The sequence below is a fragment of the Lotus japonicus genome, chromosome 1 (genome assembly GCF_012489685.1).
Source record: "Lotus japonicus ecotype B-129 chromosome 1, LjGifu_v1.2".
Taxonomy (NCBI): domain Eukaryota; kingdom Viridiplantae; phylum Streptophyta; class Magnoliopsida; order Fabales; family Fabaceae; genus Lotus; species Lotus japonicus.
Window position 1 is genome coordinate 25767171 of NC_080041.1, and position 16651 is coordinate 25783821.

General features: G+C 35.8%; 2 protein-coding genes across 2 annotated transcripts; both read right to left on the reverse strand.

Moving 5' to 3' along the window:
* Positions 1-731: 731 nt before the first annotated feature.
* Positions 732-7751, reverse strand: LOC130734271 (uncharacterized). Its single transcript, XM_057586619.1, has 7 exons — positions 7472-7751; positions 4668-7236; positions 3955-4010; positions 3622-3855; positions 3210-3501; positions 2741-2937; positions 732-1212 (listed from the first exon to the last, which is right to left on the reverse strand). Exons 2-7 carry the CDS (start codon positions 7131-7133, stop codon positions 1059-1061), a joined length of 3399 nt encoding a protein of 1132 aa, XP_057442602.1. The 5' UTR covers positions 7134-7236; positions 7472-7751; the 3' UTR covers positions 732-1058.
* A 2694-nt stretch (positions 7752-10445) lies between these two features.
* Positions 10446-12621, reverse strand: LOC130731013 (uncharacterized). Its single transcript, XM_057583194.1, has 8 exons — positions 12423-12621; positions 12096-12334; positions 11810-12016; positions 11636-11728; positions 11436-11537; positions 11046-11333; positions 10579-10674; positions 10446-10505 (listed from the first exon to the last, which is right to left on the reverse strand). Exons 1-8 carry the CDS (start codon positions 12619-12621, stop codon positions 10446-10448), a joined length of 1284 nt encoding a protein of 427 aa, XP_057439177.1.
* Positions 12622-16651: the final 4030 nt, after the last annotated feature.

Sequence of the window (16651 nt, forward strand, 5' to 3'; positions counted from 1 at the left end):
ATTATTCATTCGAGCATGTTGAAAGTATTCAACTGGTTAAATATTAAACATGCATTTCAACACCTCCATTGTAGCTATTCAACCGTTGAAACTCATATTCAACAACCCATTGTATGTGGTCTTATGCATCACAATCAGCTCATTTGCTATGATGGAATTTCGATCAACCATGTGGACAGACATTTTGCATTATCAAATTGGTTATGGTAGATGTGATATAAATCCACGGAAGGTGCTTACAAGTTACAACTTTCCATTAATATAAATTTTGTCTTCTTCACAGAGCTGGATCCTGTTATTGTTAAGTAGGTCTCAAGATATTGACAGGATCTAGCTTTATTAATGAAAAATGGAAGATGACCACGTAAAGTTTTCTAATTTTGGTAAACTTCACATGAAGTATTTGAATTCAGCGATTATACTTCTACAAACACACACCTTCATCAAGGGGACATAATTGATTTCCTAAACGATTTTAGTGTATGTTTAAAAATTCTTTGATAATTGATTCTGAAAGCAAAATTAATTCTAGAAAAAAGCATATATAAGTAGCTAGTTCTTGCATTACAGAATTGTATTTGAACAAAGAAAAAGTAATCCAAACATGCTATCAAATTATCAACAAACTTCTGATTTTGTAAATATTTTTCCCATTCGATTTTCATATTCATAATGTGAGTCCTTTAACGTTTAGGAAGATGGAATATCATAATGCTTACTTGTAAGTACTTTTCATTTTTTGTCCATAGTTCAAAGATTTATAGATCAAAGCCCAAAGAGGCTCTACCAAGGAGCCCAACCAACACCAACAAAAGAAAAGTCAGTATAAAAATGCATTGCTCAGTAAAGTCACTATACACAAAAGTTCAGAGAACATTTGATGGGCCATCAAAAGTGACCTGTTTGCCCACATCGTTTACCTTTCAATAGAGGTGTATGAAAAATTAAAGTAAGAAATATTAACATTTGGTATTGGTTACCAAAATCCTAATTTGTGTAATTGGAATTAATTAGTGTGAATATAGGTGTCCATATTTATAAAAGTTCGACATAACACACTAGCAGTTCAAACCCCAGTCATAAGGCTGATATGTCACCTTTAACTCAGAAGAGGCAAGCAAGTCCAACAATAATTCAAGGTCAGCTGGATCTAAGTAGATTGAGACATGCTTCATTACCTCTATCTCATTCTTGCCAAAATCTACACTAAACCTGAGAGTAAATAAGGAAAAACATTAGAATATCACCACAATAAAACTACTAGAGATAAATAGGCATAATATCATATTAGATATTTTTTTATTATTTAATATATTTTGTAATATGACTCAAAATATTCTTTAGCATATTATGTAATTTTCTTATTATGAATAATATTGTCTACCTCAACACAATTTGTGGTGAGAGTATTTAATCTTACATGGTATCAAAGCCGATGGTTACGACGCTAATAGCCGATAACGCCCTGCTGTGAGGAGCATAATTAATGACTCACACTTAAGAGGGAGTTGTTGGAAATTCTTCAAGTGGGAGTAAAAAAAAATAAAAATAAAAAGTCTCACATTGGAAAAAGAGGAGACTAATAAATAGTTTATAAGTGAAAGGACTCATACACTTATTGTTTAGGGTTTCGGGTGAAAGATGTCGTGTCATTCACTAATTTGGTAAACTCCTAATAAAATGTAGTTATAAAAAATATATTCATCACCATGCCACTCTCAGGTATACCCCCTCATATTAATAACTAGTATCAGAGTGCTTTGTTTATGGTTCAAAATCATGTTGCTCATAAGCATGCTAAACACATTGACTTGGATTGTCACTTCGTTCGTGAGCTAGTTGCTTCTGGTCGCTTAGTTGTTCGTCATGTGCCTACTTCTCTCCAGCTTGCAGATATTTTCACTAAGGCGTTGCCTCATCCATTGTTTGAACTTTTTAAATCCATGCTTCGAGTTGGTCTTAATTCAACGCTCAGCTTGAAGGAGGGTGTTAAAGATAAATAGGCATAATATCCTTCTGGATATTCTTTTATTATTATTTGATATATTTTATAATATGCCTTAGAATATTCCTTAGCATATTTTGTACTTTTCTTACTATAAATATCATTGCCCACCTCACACAAAATTTGTGGTGAGAATATCCAATCTTACAGAAACATTAAATGCACTCCTATAGTTATCAACTACTTCATCTAATGACCATGATATATTGTGAGGGGTATACCTCTTAGTTATGAGGTGAGAGGGGCATGGTCATGAACATACTTTTATAATCATATTGGAGTAGTGAACCACATTAGTAAAGGACATTACATTTTTCACTCAAAACTTTAAGGCGGTAGTTAAACCGGTCTTTTCACTTACATGATACTCATCACTCTCCTTTTTACTCAATGTGGAACTTCTTTATTTTATTTCTTATTAACATATGAATAATTCTCAACAATCTTTTCCACCAAGTGTGAGTTATTAACAATGCTCCCCCTCAGCGGGTTCATTAAGGCTATTAGGGTCGCGTATCCATCAGTGATACCAGTTGTTATGGTGTGAGGATGTATACGGTATACCTCATGAATCATGATTATGGCATTAGAGGCATAGATATGTCTTTTTATAACCACATTGGACTAGTAAGAGAAAGTTCCTCTGAACATGAATTATTCACCTAGTTCATTTTTTAAATTTAGTTCAAAGGTAAAAACACATCAATCATATACAAAGTCCCTCCAAGAACTTACCATTTAAGGATCTTACTGGCATTTGCAACCTTTGTTGTAAAATCTATTAAAAGGCCTCCACTTCTTAAGACATTACGGGCTGCATCCATTAGTTCTTTGTCTATTTCCCCAGGAGAATAACATCGCAGTGCAGGCCCAGATCGAGTACCGCATACTAGAGCAAAATGAATAAGGGGCTCACAGAAAGATAGGGCCACCTAACAACAACAAAAAAAGGGAGTGAAAGGTGAAGCAGTAACTTTGCAGTGACCAAAAAAAACAGTTTAAGATAACTTCATGGTGAAAGATAAAGCTTCTCTTGTATCCCATATATCTACAAATAAATGACCTAGCAAAAACTAATGATACACTCAATTAAGGTCATTGGTTAATTGACCAATACAAAGAAGAAAAAAAAATCACTAAGAAGAGCTTAATCATCAATGACCTATCTTCCAAGGTTGAAGGATAAAGAATATGAATTACTTACTTTGGCACGTTTATCTTTTGCACCAAATGGCTTCATGAGGCTATACGGTGGTCGTTGGTTGCCCCTCAAAATGCCATTTTGAATAGCTGAAAGTGAGTAGGTGCACCCACTAATAACATATTTGAAGTCTCCAAACAATTTCCTCCTTTCAAGTGCTCCAGCTGGATGACCCCATATTAAGATTGCATGAATAGTCATCATATTATAAAGATTAATAAAGAAAGCAAGCCTCTCTTCTCTAGACATATTCAATATTTCCACTCTTTGTAGCTCTTCTACCACTCTTAGATACCTGAAATAGTAGTTGTGTAAGTAATAGTAAAAAGTGCTAGGAAAAATTAAATAGAATGTCTCACTAGATGGAGCTTAGGAGTTTTAGAGTAAGCAAAAGACATTCAATGTTAAAAGAAACCTTGCAAACTCCTCACTGCCGTGCATACTTCTATAATCGACATGTCGTCCGTCTTCAGAGGCATAGGCTTCAAACATTGCATATGACAAAAATCTCAGCCTTGATGCAATTTCAGTTATAGGTTTAGGTTTCACAGTAATTATCCCCCTTGGGATGTTGTGACACTGAGATGCTACAATTGGGTCGTCATCCAAAAACCGATACAAGTGATTACCATCCTCAAATAGATTCTCACTGAACCAAAGCAAAACCATTGAAAAGAAGGATTGTCAACTTAGTAACATAATTAAAACACTAGGAAGTGCAAACACCATATAGAGTACTTGGACTCACTCAAGAACATGCTGAAAGAAGAGTTTGCTAGCAAGCTTTCGTCCAAACTCGACAGCCTATATCATGAGGACAAGAATTTGGAAGAAAGAAATTACATTATGAAGCTAGAAACTATATTAAGTTTTAGTTCAAACTTTAGTGGATGATACTCTTGAATGTATCATTGCGAATGCAGCAAGACCAATTTCAAAATCACAGAGTAGTACCAGAAAATTGCTTTTAAATGTGATACATGTCAAAAGTAGTTGAAGTGAAGTATTTCCATTGGATTGACATGAATGATATACTGATCTTACGATTCTTGTTTGCATATTGTAGGCATGACAGTGGAATTAACTTTTATGAAGAAATTCTGTCAATTTATTATTTAATAATCATTTGTTTTCAGATGTATCAAGACACTCAACTTTGTTCAACTTTTAGTAAATATGACTGCAGATGAATGTGGTGGGCTACATAGATTAGGTGCTTCAGATAATTTTTAGCTTTTCACAACAAAACAATATCACCACAGCATAGATCCAAATCATATGTCATCTTGGTTTTTACATTAAAAATCTGTCTTCCTTTCGAGTCACAACTCGGTACAAAGGAACACTTACTAATGTAAAATATGAGCAAAGTTCATGAACATGGGTAAAGCTTGGTTTCTAGCTAATTCAAACTAGAAAGCAGTTCACTAGACAATGCTTGAAACTCAAAATCAAGATTACCTCTTTCCTTTCTAAATATTGATCTTCTGATAAGAAATCCACAGCTTCAGAGCCAAGAAAACAGTTAGTGAATCTTCGCATTTTGCTAAATCTGTCCTTCACAACAATAGATTCTTTCATTTTCCGCGCAATTAGAGCCATTTCATCAAGTGCCCCACTACTGGACATATCATCCTCTCCAGAAAGGGGTGGAAATGGCCCTTCAAATGATGGTGGTTCAGTAATTAGAAAGTCAATCTTCTCATCAAGCTTGCCAGATTCATTTAAGGTTTTTAGCTCAGTTAAGCCTCCAATAAGTATCTCATTGAAAAAAACCTTAGGAACAGAAGTAGATCCAGACATGTTCTCCAACTCTGTCTTTCTACCAGGGTATACATCAATGTTGATTTCAACATATCTAAGTCTTTTCATATACAAAAATTGTCTAACCTTTTTAGATTCTTGGCACCCTAGTCTTGTGTACAATATAATACGTCCTTTCATGGCTATAGGTTTTGGTGGACCTTCATTTATTGGATCCTCCCTCTGATTTAGGGGGTTCAAAGTTGCTTTCTCCACTTCCTTTTTAGAAACATCCTTGGGTTCACTCTCACTGTGTAAATTTGAAACATCCTTACCTACATCATCATAATTACACACAGAATCTTCACCTATTTTTCCAGAAATTCGACGGAGCATAGTGGAGACTACTGCCACACTTTTCACCCTAACAAAGTTTGTAAGAGCTACAGCTCGCTCAACCACACGTGGAGTCTCTGGTTCAGCATACAAAACATCTGCAAGTGTCCCTTGACTAGCTTCCACACCAAGAACCTCTTTTCCATCAAATACAAGTTCTGAATTTCTATCCTCATTAGAAGTGTTATCATTCTCTTCACCCATGTCATTATGTGTGAAATTATTATCTAAATGCACCTCTTGACTTTTAGACTCAAAATCTCCATTGTTGTCAATGTTAGCACCAGAATACTCTTTTCTGTCATCATTGGCTTGAATTTCAGAGTTCAAGGAAATACTCTCAAGTACCTCATGAAATGATTCACCAGGAACAATACTACTACTAGCCTCCAAGTTTTCTTCCTGAGGTCCACGCTGCAAATCCATACTCTCATCTACCCTCTGAGCGAACTCAGATTCTCCAATCATATTGTCTATCATCTCCTCGCGCGTACTCAACTTTACATCTTTCATCTCATCCATCTTGTCTGATATATCATCTAGCTCTTTGTCAAACTCAGAGCCATCATAACCAACATGTTGAATTTCCATATCCTTTGATTCCTTGTTATGATCTTCATTTTGAATGGCAAAAGCATCTCCTTCCATCTTTTCAACAGCATGAGAATTCACTTTGTCTGACACATCATCTTGTTCATTGCCAAACTTCACCTCATCCATCTTGTCTGATATATCATCTGGCTCTTTGTCAAACTCAGAACCATCATGACCCACATGTTGAATTTCAATATCCTTCAATTCCATGTCATGATCTTCATTTTGAATGGTAAAAGCTTCTCCTTCCAGCTTTTCAACAGCATGAGAAGTCACTTTGTCTGACACACCATCTTGTTCATTGCTAAACTTCACCTTATCCATCTTGCCTGATATATCATCTGGCTCTTTGTCAAACTCAGAACCATCATGACCAACATGTTGAATTTCAATATCCTTCAATTCCATGTCATGATCTTCATTTTGAATGGTAAAAGCTTCTCCTTCCAGCTTTTCAACAGCATGAGAAGTCACTTTGTATGACACATCTTCTTGTTCATTGTCAAACTTCACCTTATCCATCTTGTCTGATATATCATCTGCCTCTTTGTCAAACTCAGAACCATCATGACCAACATGTTGAATTTCCATATCCTTTGATTCCTTGTTATGATCTTCATTTTGAATGGTAAAAGCATCTCCTTCCAGCTTTTCAACAGCATGAGACTTCACTTTGTCTGACACATAATCTTGTTCATTGTCAAACTTGACCTCATCCATCTTGTCTGATATATCATCTAGCTCTTTGTCAAACTCAGGGCCATCATGACCAACATGTTGAATTTCCATAGCATTTGATTCATTGTCATGATCTTCATATTGAATCGTAAAAGCATCTCCTTCCATCTTTTCAACAGCAGGAGAACTTACTTTGTCTAACACATCATCTTGTTCATTGTCAAACTCAAGGCCACCATGACCAATATTTTCAATTTCCACCTCCCTTGATATGTTGTGATCTTCATTCTGAATATTTGAAGAATCTACTTCTACCTTTTCAACAGCATGAGAACTTATCTTGTTTTCCAACACATCATCTTCCTCATCGAGAAGCTTAGCGTCATCCTTCAAACCCTCCACCCCCTTTGATTGCTTTTCCAAATCTTCATCTTGAACAAGAAAACCATCTCCTTTTGGCTTTCCAACATATGGAGGACTTGCCCCATTAGTCTCGTCTAGCTCTTCCTTTTCCATATTACTCTAGAGGTCAAAAACTAGTTCATGCAACAATGAATCACATTTTTCACACTCTATAATGAGAACATGGATCAAGGTTGTCATCACTCTAATCCAGGAACTGCAAGAAATTTAGACACCATGTGAATTAATAACATTGTTGTCTCCCAATTAACACCAACAAAGAAAGCATCAAATTCAAGGGATAACCAAAAGCAATAGCCTAATTTTACAAGGTTCCACGTTAAAAATTCAGAACCCAGGTTTTTTACCGTCAGGTTTTTACGGTAAAAAATGCTAAACGATTTTGTGAAAATAATAATAATAAATAATAAATAAAAGGGAAAAATGCTTACAGATTAATGTATGGAAAAGATGTGGAGCGAGAGCAGGTAAACCAATTGCATGAAAAAAGAGAAGGTGAAAAAGTAATGATGGTAGGGAAGGAAGGGAGAAAATAAGAAAGTGGGGGGAAAATGGAGAGGAGAATTTACAGATTTAATGGGAGTTGTGGGAAGAATGAATGGAAAAAGGGGTTATGGGAATGAGGTTTGCATAGAAAGTTGAAGGTTGAGGAAATGGGAGGAGGATTGAGGAGAGGACGTGAGTTTCAGACAAGAAACAATTTCATCAAGAGGAAATTCTCCATTATAAGATATGGGGTAAAAGAAGTAGATGTTAATCCTCAAATATACAAAAGATGATTAATTCTTTCAAAAAAAAAAAATACAAAATATGATTAATGGATCATTTCTAAAAAAACTGAAAAATTGAAGAGGATTATAAATTAAAATTTTATTTTAGGCTTAAATATGCTTGAGTTTTTGAATTTTTCCTATGTACCGAAAAACAATACGCTTGAGGTCCCAGACATGATAAGAGGAATCAAATTGGGTCGCTGAAAAAAGTTTCTTTGAAATGCCATCCTTGTAAAAGTTTTTTTAATCAAATTAAGTTTGTTTGCCTACATGTCATCAGTTTTGACCAGTCAACCGTCCAGTGGCGAGTCTAGTCAGCTGAGAGTGGCCACGTGTATTTTTTTCATATCAGTTTTAGTCCGTGAAATTTTTTTAAATCATATTTTAGTCCCCCTCTTCCACTTCTTCTTCTTCCTCTTCCTCCTTCATCTTCTTCTTTGCTACTTTTTTCAGGGACCTAATTTAATTCCTCTTACAATGTCAGGAACCTGAGACATATTTAAGTCTTTATTTTATAAGATATCATTAAGTGATTTTAAAATATTAACATGTACCAAATGTCTAACTTCATAATTAATTTTAATCTTAAAAAAAGACTTCATAATTAATTTATATTTAATTATAATAAAGAAATAAACTCTATTTTTGGATGGACTATGTGAATAATTTTTTAAACTTCTGTGTTTAACATCTAAGTAGGACTTGAACACATTGGGTGAAAAATAGGAAAATAAATCTTTGCTGACACAGGAAATTAGATTATTAAGCAAACACTGATTTCAAAAGATGAAAAACAAAACGAATAGAATATATAGACAACAATGAAATTAACATATATAAATCAAAGATGCTAGGCAGTGGTAGAAATTCTTAGGATGTTTTAGAGTCATTGGAGACATCTCTCGGTCACATAAAATTGTTTTCCTCATCAATCAAACCTAATAAAAAAGTGAGTTACATGACCAGAAACAAAACAAAACAAAAAAGACAAAGTTCACCTCAATTTCTAAACTTTTAGTGTGGAACATCTTAAGAGAAATCAGCACTAGTATGAAGATCGAGGGTGACATTCATGAGACGTCCATCCCAAGCAGGTGATTGCACTCTTCTTTTCCTTTTTCTTTACAAAAATCCTCAAGCTCTCTATTGAACTCGGCAAGTCATCCAGCGTAAAGACTAAGGGTGACTTTGTCTACTTCGAATATTTAGATCGAAATACATAACTTATATCTAGCTCTTCATTGAATTGTGAGGTTTATTATGAGCAATCAAAGCCTATTTATAATTGGAAAGCAAGTGCTTGCAAGGGTATGATTGGTTAAGACCTTGTGGAGTTGAGACCTCCACTTCTTGATTAACACCTACCTTGGCTCCTGAGAATTTATTGATGCTAACAGCCTTCTATGCTATAATCAAGAAGAAGAAATGCGCAAGAGGATCACCTTGCCTAATTCCCTTATCCGGAATGAAATCCTCACTTGGGCTCCCATTTACTGACACTAACATTGTAGCAGACTTTAAACACCTCATCGCCCATTGAATCTACTTTTCACATAAGTTCATTCTCAACATCATATACTCAAGAAAACCTCAATCAATTGAATCATAAGCTTTCTCAAAGTCTCTACCTTAAACACAAGGGTGGGCTTCTTTTTTCTCTTTGCCTCATGCATCACCTCATTTGCTACTACAAAGATGTCCAACCCAAGAATGTTGATTGATCACGATCAATTACCTTTGGTAATTCTTCTTTCAAGCATCTTGCCAATAACATAGCAATAATCTTGAACATACAACCAAGGAGAGATATAGGCCTGAATTCGCCTAGGTCTTGAGGAGATTTAACCTTTGGGATTAAGGTTATGAAAGACGCAATACATCCTTTCGGCCATGTCCCAAACTGACACTACAAGAAAACAGGGTTTTGGCAGCGGTTAAAAGTAGGACCGACGGCGGTTCAAACCGCCGCTAAAAATAACTCCCGGCGGTTGGCCATCCGCCGGCAAGTTGATCGTCGCGGACATATTTACCGGCGGTTGGGTCAACCGCCACGCAATCTGTCGTTAAATAGTTTGCGGCGGTTATAACCGTCGCCAAAAGAACTGGTTTAATGCTATTAACTGGTAGGATTAACGGCGGTTTGAACCGCCGCAAAAGAACTTGAATATTTAGGGGCGCTTGTAACCGCCGCCAAGTACCTTCCTTCAACAGATGTAAACTTGGATGTTGCGGCGGTCCCAACCGCCGGTAACATAAAACAAGTTACCTATTCTTTGTAGACCTAGCGACAGTTGTAACCGCCGGTAAAACTCCAGAAAATTAACGTTATTTTTCCTTTTTTTTTCCTGTTTTTTTTTTAACCTGCTTTATAATTTTCGTTGCATATTAAATTAATTAACAAAGGGAAAATGTTGTGGCAAAGAAAATCCATTCAACCACCAAATATTTTTCACAATGAAGCTAAGAGTGCTTAACACAAATCCAAAATATAAGTTATGTTCCACAAAGTGCACATAACATGTTCCACTAAAAGGAAATAAACACAATGGTATTTTCCACACATGGTCTACGAAGTTCATAACATGAAAATTTCTAAATCTAAATAGTCTTTTGTGATGATGTTCCTTGATCTTCAAACATGACTAGAGGAGGAAGACGACCTCGTTTCTCTCGGTGATTCCAAGTTAACAACCTGAAATTAAAAAGAAATTATAAGGTAAGTGAAAGCTATACTAGTTTTTGTGTTTAAGTTTTATGCCTTGTACCTCATTAAAATCATGTTCTATGGCGTTAAAGCCACTTAAAATAAAGCCTACATATTCTGAAAGTGGTGAGGATTGAGGAGAATTCATAGACAAAGACTAAAGGATTTCAATAGAATAGAACATATTTATCAGACTTGAAGGGTCTGTTCATTGATACCTAAACAAGATCAATCAAATAATCATTTACAAAAACTGCATGTCCAGAAAAACTTTTGCCAAAATATATCCACCACCTTCATAGCTCATATGTTCAAGTAGGGATGCAAAGACCACATATTCTATTTCAGTAACTATGTGCATATATGATGCATGTGCAATTAAGAAACTAAGTACTATTATATTGCTCAGCAGAGACATAGTGACCACTTCAGATTTATTTCCTAAGCAAGTTTATACACATATGACATAAAAATAAAAATGTTTAGCAAATTTAGTATAAAATTCTTTACCCCATTTTTTTTATGAACTTGCATAAGGAAAGCAAGTTGTTCCTTCAAAACATCCATCTCAGCAACTTGTGCTTTTAAAGCATCAACTTCAGCAGCTTTTTCCTTTAGAGATTCAATTTCAGATTGCATTTTTTCAATCAAACCATCATTTTGAAGGGTTGACCTGTTGAAGCTAGATATAGTGAGCTGACTTGGAGTTACTCCAAGTCCCATGCCACGTACATATCCAGGACGTTCATTCCCAAAAGTATCAACAAAGGCTTCATTCTCAGAAGAACAATTTTCAATTGCGGTACGCAATTGGTCCTGCATATAATGTTGAACAAACACATATGAAGTGTACCAATCAGCCATAGTGATTAAGTTTCCAATGACAATTCGAAATGACTAATAATAAACTATACGTACACATTTGAGTCTAGTCTCATCATTAACATAAGTTCCATCATTCTTTTGATGAGAAACAAGATACATGTCTGCTCTACTATATGGTCGTCCATCTTGCAACTCCTAAGTTTTTGCACCATATAAACAATAACCATACATTTAATTCATGCTTCTGAAAATTTCAAATACCAACAAATTGAGTAAGGATCAGAATTTCATACCAGCTCATCTTTCTTTCTTGCTAGTGACTTTGATCCCAGTGTATGAGGGATCACTTGTTTAGCTCGATTTGCTGCATTTTTTTCAGATATTTCCTACATTATTAACAAATACAATGATCAACCAATCATAAAATAAGAAAGAATAAGTTAAAAAAATTAATGGATTCTTCTTACCCTTTGTTTATCACTTAGCTTGTGCTGCACAAAAAGTATCCAATGATCTGGCTCAATCCCTACTGGGGGATTCTGAATATTTTGTGCCATAGAAACTCCCCAATCATACTTCTCAAGGAACAGTTCAGATTTGTTGTCTCTCCATTTCTTCCCCAAACTAGTTAAGATAAATTTTCTATGATCATCCTCATTTACCACGAATTTTTCCTTCAACAAAACATAATGAAATATGTTAGAACTTCAAACCATAATACATCAAATGCATTCGATTAATTAAAATTAGTACCTTGATGGTGGCATAAACACTATCCTTGTAATGATCAGGTACTATTTTCCAGTTCTCATACACTATTGGAAAATGGGAAAAATTGCTCGCCAGAAGCCCCAAAGCTTGACCCAATAAGCCACCAGACTCTCCTACTGGTTGGCTACGTGAATTCCACTGGGTTAGTATCCTATTGGGAGTTTTTGTAGACAAGACATCAGCTGCTCTTAACTTTGATGGAATAATATGACCATCGGGATCTAACACGACATGTGACCGAATATGAGATTGCAATGGAAGTATAAGATCAATAAAAAACTGAAGTTGTATAAAAAAAAAGTGACATACCTATGACATTCACATTCCAACTAGCATTTTTAGGCTTTCTTTGAGTTGAGGATGAAGCTGCAACTTGTGGCCCATCCTGAGCATTTGCATGTACCTCATTTGGACTGGTTGAGTTAGTTTGAACACCTTCCTGAGATGATGATCCAGTATTTGTTATCGACGCACTATGATTGCTACCAACTTGTGCACTTGGATTCATTTATGAAGAGCCAGATTGGTCATTAGGTGTTGATAGACACCTACGACCACGAGTATTGGGTCTACGAGTCATACCTGCAGAAAATTCAAAGTAGTTGCACAACTATGCAATCAAAGATTGAATACAATATGATCAAAGAGACCAGTTTTGAATAATATAAGGTCATGCATGCATTTAAACAGTCATTGAATTAAAGTAAAAATTTAAAATATTCCACTAGGGACCAATCCTACTAATATCATATCACAATGAATCAATATATATAGATTCATATGAAAAATGACCTAGAATCAAAACAAGTACGCAACTTTCAAAATTACACCCATAGTTATCATGAAATTAGACATCATCCTCATTATCAGAGCTTAAATCATAATCAATGATGGGTATGTCTTCAGGATCATCATCTGTAGTCATTCTTGCCAATGGTATGTGATTTGTAGCATCAGAGAAAACTTGTTCCAAATTTTGTGATGGGTATGTCTCATCGGATGCCATAATTTCTTCATCTTCTCCCATCTCATACAAGTCTCTTGGCTTCAGATGAACTGGTATTCTCCAACCTTGATCATTTTCATTGTCCACATAATATACCAACTGAGCTTCAGAGGCCTTAATATACGGTTCGTCATCTTCATGTGCTCCAGTATGTATTAGTCTTCCAAAGTTAATAGACACAAAACCCAATTTATCTGTCTTTAAGCCTTTTTGGTTTGTAGTATTAGCCCATTCACATTTGAACATGGGTACAGTGAAACCATTATAGTAAATTTCAATGATTTCTACCAATCTTCCATAATAAGGCACCCCTCCAAACCTCATTTGAGAATCACTACTGCTTGAGTAACTTCTTGTTCCAAACATGCCATAAACTCCACTATTCTGAGTTTTTAATAACTTGTCTCGTGCTAAGGTTCGAAATTTGTATCCACCGACATTAAATGCAGTGAACTTTCTAGCTTGGTTAAAAGGACCTTGTGAGAGACTAATAAGAATATCTTTATCTGGTCCGGAAATAGTGTCGAGATTATTTCGGATCTACAAGTCACACCACACAATGTTAGTCAAATTCCAATTAAAATATAAATGTTAAATACGTACACACAAACACCTACACGATTAGAGAACCAACGAACAAACTCTCTGTGAACCTTCTTGTCAACCTCAGGAGTATTCCTTGCACCACTCCTTAACTGCCTTCGTACACTAGCTCTAAATTGCCTATTCATTTATATCATGTTAGATACATGAAGGAAAAATTTAGTGATCAATCCAAATGAAAGATCAACTTACTGAAAATAGGAATCAACTGCTAGGCAGTTTGTCAGCACGTGCCTGTGAGCTTGTAACTTTTCCATGTGTGTAAGGGTGTAATTAGAAAAGCTACCAACTGGCCTCCCAACATTAGGAAATAATTCAGCTGCACGTGATTGAGATTGTATATGATTAGGTTCATCATCAACACGGTGAGGTCGATTCCATCTTGTCTCAATGTTATCTAAATATCTTGAACAAAATGTAAGAATCTCTTCCATCAGGTAGCCTTCTGCTATGGAGCCCTCTGGCCTTGCTTGATTACGTACATAGGATTTTAGATGTCCTAAGTACCTATAAGTTAACCCAAAGAAACGTGATTTAATAACCATATACTTTACCAAATGAAAAACAAAAAAATATTGTAACACACTTTTACCTTTCTATCGGATACATCCATCGATAATGGACAGGACCTCCAAGCTTAATTTCCTCAACAAGATGAACAACTAAGTGAACACTCACTGTGAAGAATGAAGGAGGAAATAACATTTCCATGTGGCATAAGGTGAGGATGATTTGATCTTGCCATTTGTCTAAATCCTCCACTTTCAACACTTTACCACCAAAGTCTGCAGTAAGCCAGTAGAGATATATACCTGATAAATACAACACAGCTGGGAGAGATGCAGAAAAAGAGCTTAGATAATAAGGGGAGCCAAACTAGATTTCCAAACGCCAAGATTAAGCTTGGAAACACAGAACCTTCCAAGGAAAAAAAAAGAGCAAATAAAAAACTAAATGGCAGCCATATATATAGCCTAGGACAGCAAAAAAGAGCAAATTAAAAACCCAAAGTGCAGTAACAGCAAAATAGAATAAAGGAGAACTAATTACCAACATAAAAACAGCAAACAAAGGATAAATAATAGGACTTAAAAATGAAACAAAAAGGAACTAGAAGAATGACATAGAGCTGGAAAGATAAAGAGCTATCAGTTTAATTTCAAAAGATAAAGAAGTGTTGAAGAAATGGTATATGTCTCAAGTTGAATTACTCCAATTGCAACTATGTTGGACAAGGAAAACCATAAGCATGATCTGCTAAACAGGCCTCAGTTAAACAAATAAAATCTTCCGCAACCTGGAAACCCGGCTAATAGGAGGCAAGCAAGTAGTGCCCCATCTCACCAAGTGATGTTTAAACTCTGTCCTTTCACTCTCAAACTATTGTATACAACATAACTTGATAGAAAAAAAATCCATAGGTTAATAGACACAGACAGGGCTATGGTATAACGTCTTATTTACCTAGTACATTTTTTAAACGCCCGATCATCCCAAATTAAGTGGAATAGATAGATTAACTAGAACAGGACTCAACGATGTCAAATCTACAATTGTTACTTGCAAACTCAACAAGTTTATGAGCTCAGGAGAGCTTCTTTACTACTTTACATTCCCAGTTGACAAAGCATTGTACTTCAGTAGCACCATATCTGAAAACCTAAAGCTTCCTTCTCACTTCAGTGAGCTAACCTTCATCATTTTCCCATAATTGAAAAATTCATAATCAGTTAATCAAGTCATTACTACCCTAACCCATTTCATATCAGAAGCTGGATGCAAATGAAAAAGACGAGATACACAAAAGTTAAGAACATACATTGCAAAAAATTCAAGGACATAAACAAAAGTTAAGAGCCTCCATATGCATATTCATATATCAGACATTGCCTATGAATTTGTAAAAGAGAAATAGGAAAAAAAAACTATAAGAGAGATTGGAGAAACCCTAACCTTCTCAAGTGGAACAATCAAGCCAGGGGAATCAGTGCCTTTCCTCCTTCGTGTTAGGAGCAGATCAGAAAGCAGAATCACTATAATGGGTCTTGTTCCCCAAATTCAAAGAGAGGAGAGTTAGGGATATATGTTGTGAGAGAAATCTAAGAAAATTTGAGAGAAAGAGATGCAAGACATGTGAGAAAGAGAACACACATACCAGAACCGTGAGCAAGAACTGAGAAAGAGAAGCAATTCGCGGAACTGAAAATCATTGAGCGTGAAGGTGAGCCCTCACGATGAGGAAGAAGGAGCGTGAAGGTGAGTTGAGCGTGAATGAAATTTAGGGAGAACTGAGAAATTTAGGGTCACATTGAGCGTGAATGAAATTTAGGGAGGGAACTGAAAATCATTCGCGGGTTTAGAATTTGGAAAATCAATTGAGGGAAATTAGGGCCGGCCCTTGGCAACCGTCGATAATAAGGAGTAATTTTACCAGTAATGTTAGCGGCGGTTGTAACCGCCGCCAATAGTACGTTTTCAAAAAAGGAGCGACGGCGGTTGGCCATCCGCCGCGAAATAGTGAGTTTTAAGACGGCAGTTGGCCCAACTGCCGCAAAATTTTGGCCACTAAGTCGTTGTTTTGGTGTAGTGTGATATAATTCCTCCACCATCTTCTGAACATCCACCTTTATAGTCTCCCAAAAAGACTTTAAGAACCTTAAATTAAACTCATCTGGACCAAGGCTTTTTATCATTGACGCACTCCCAAATTGCCTTTGATCTCTTCCAGTTCAAAATTGGAGCATATAAATGCATTATCTGTCGTTGATACCGACCTAAAATGTACACCATCAAGCTGAGGGTGACTTCCTTGCTGCCTCTGAAATTTCTCCTTGAAAAACTCCCTAACCCCCCTTTTAATCATGGTTGGATCCTCAGTCCACCTCCCTTCAATGTTCATCCCACCAATGTTATTTGTTCTCCTCCGGTT

Bases quoted from the DNA above. Each gene is read 5' to 3' on its own strand.
- LOC130731013 (XM_057583194.1), bottom strand. From the start codon at position 12,621: ATGAATCCAAGTGCACAAGTTGGTAGCAATCATAGTGCGTCGATAACA. The intron at 12,017-12,095 runs GTACTAATTTTA...GTTTTGTTGAAG, and splicing joins GTGTTTATGCCACCATCAAG to GAAAAATTCGTGGTAAATGA. The intron at 10,506-10,578 runs GTACAAGGCATA...TTTTAATTTCAG, and splicing joins TAGAACATGATTTTAATGAG to GTTGTTAACTTGGAATCACC.
- LOC130734271 (XM_057586619.1), bottom strand. From the start codon at position 7,133: ATGGAAAAGGAAGAGCTAGACGAGACTAATGGGGCAAGTCCTCCATAT. The intron at 4,011-4,667 runs GTAATCTTGATT...CTCATGATATAG, and splicing joins AATATTTAGAAAGGAAAGAG to GCTGTCGAGTTTGGACGAAA. The intron at 3,502-3,621 runs GTTTCTTTTAAC...CTACTATTTCAG, and splicing joins GGCAGTGAGGAGTTTGCAAG to GTATCTAAGAGTGGTAGAAG.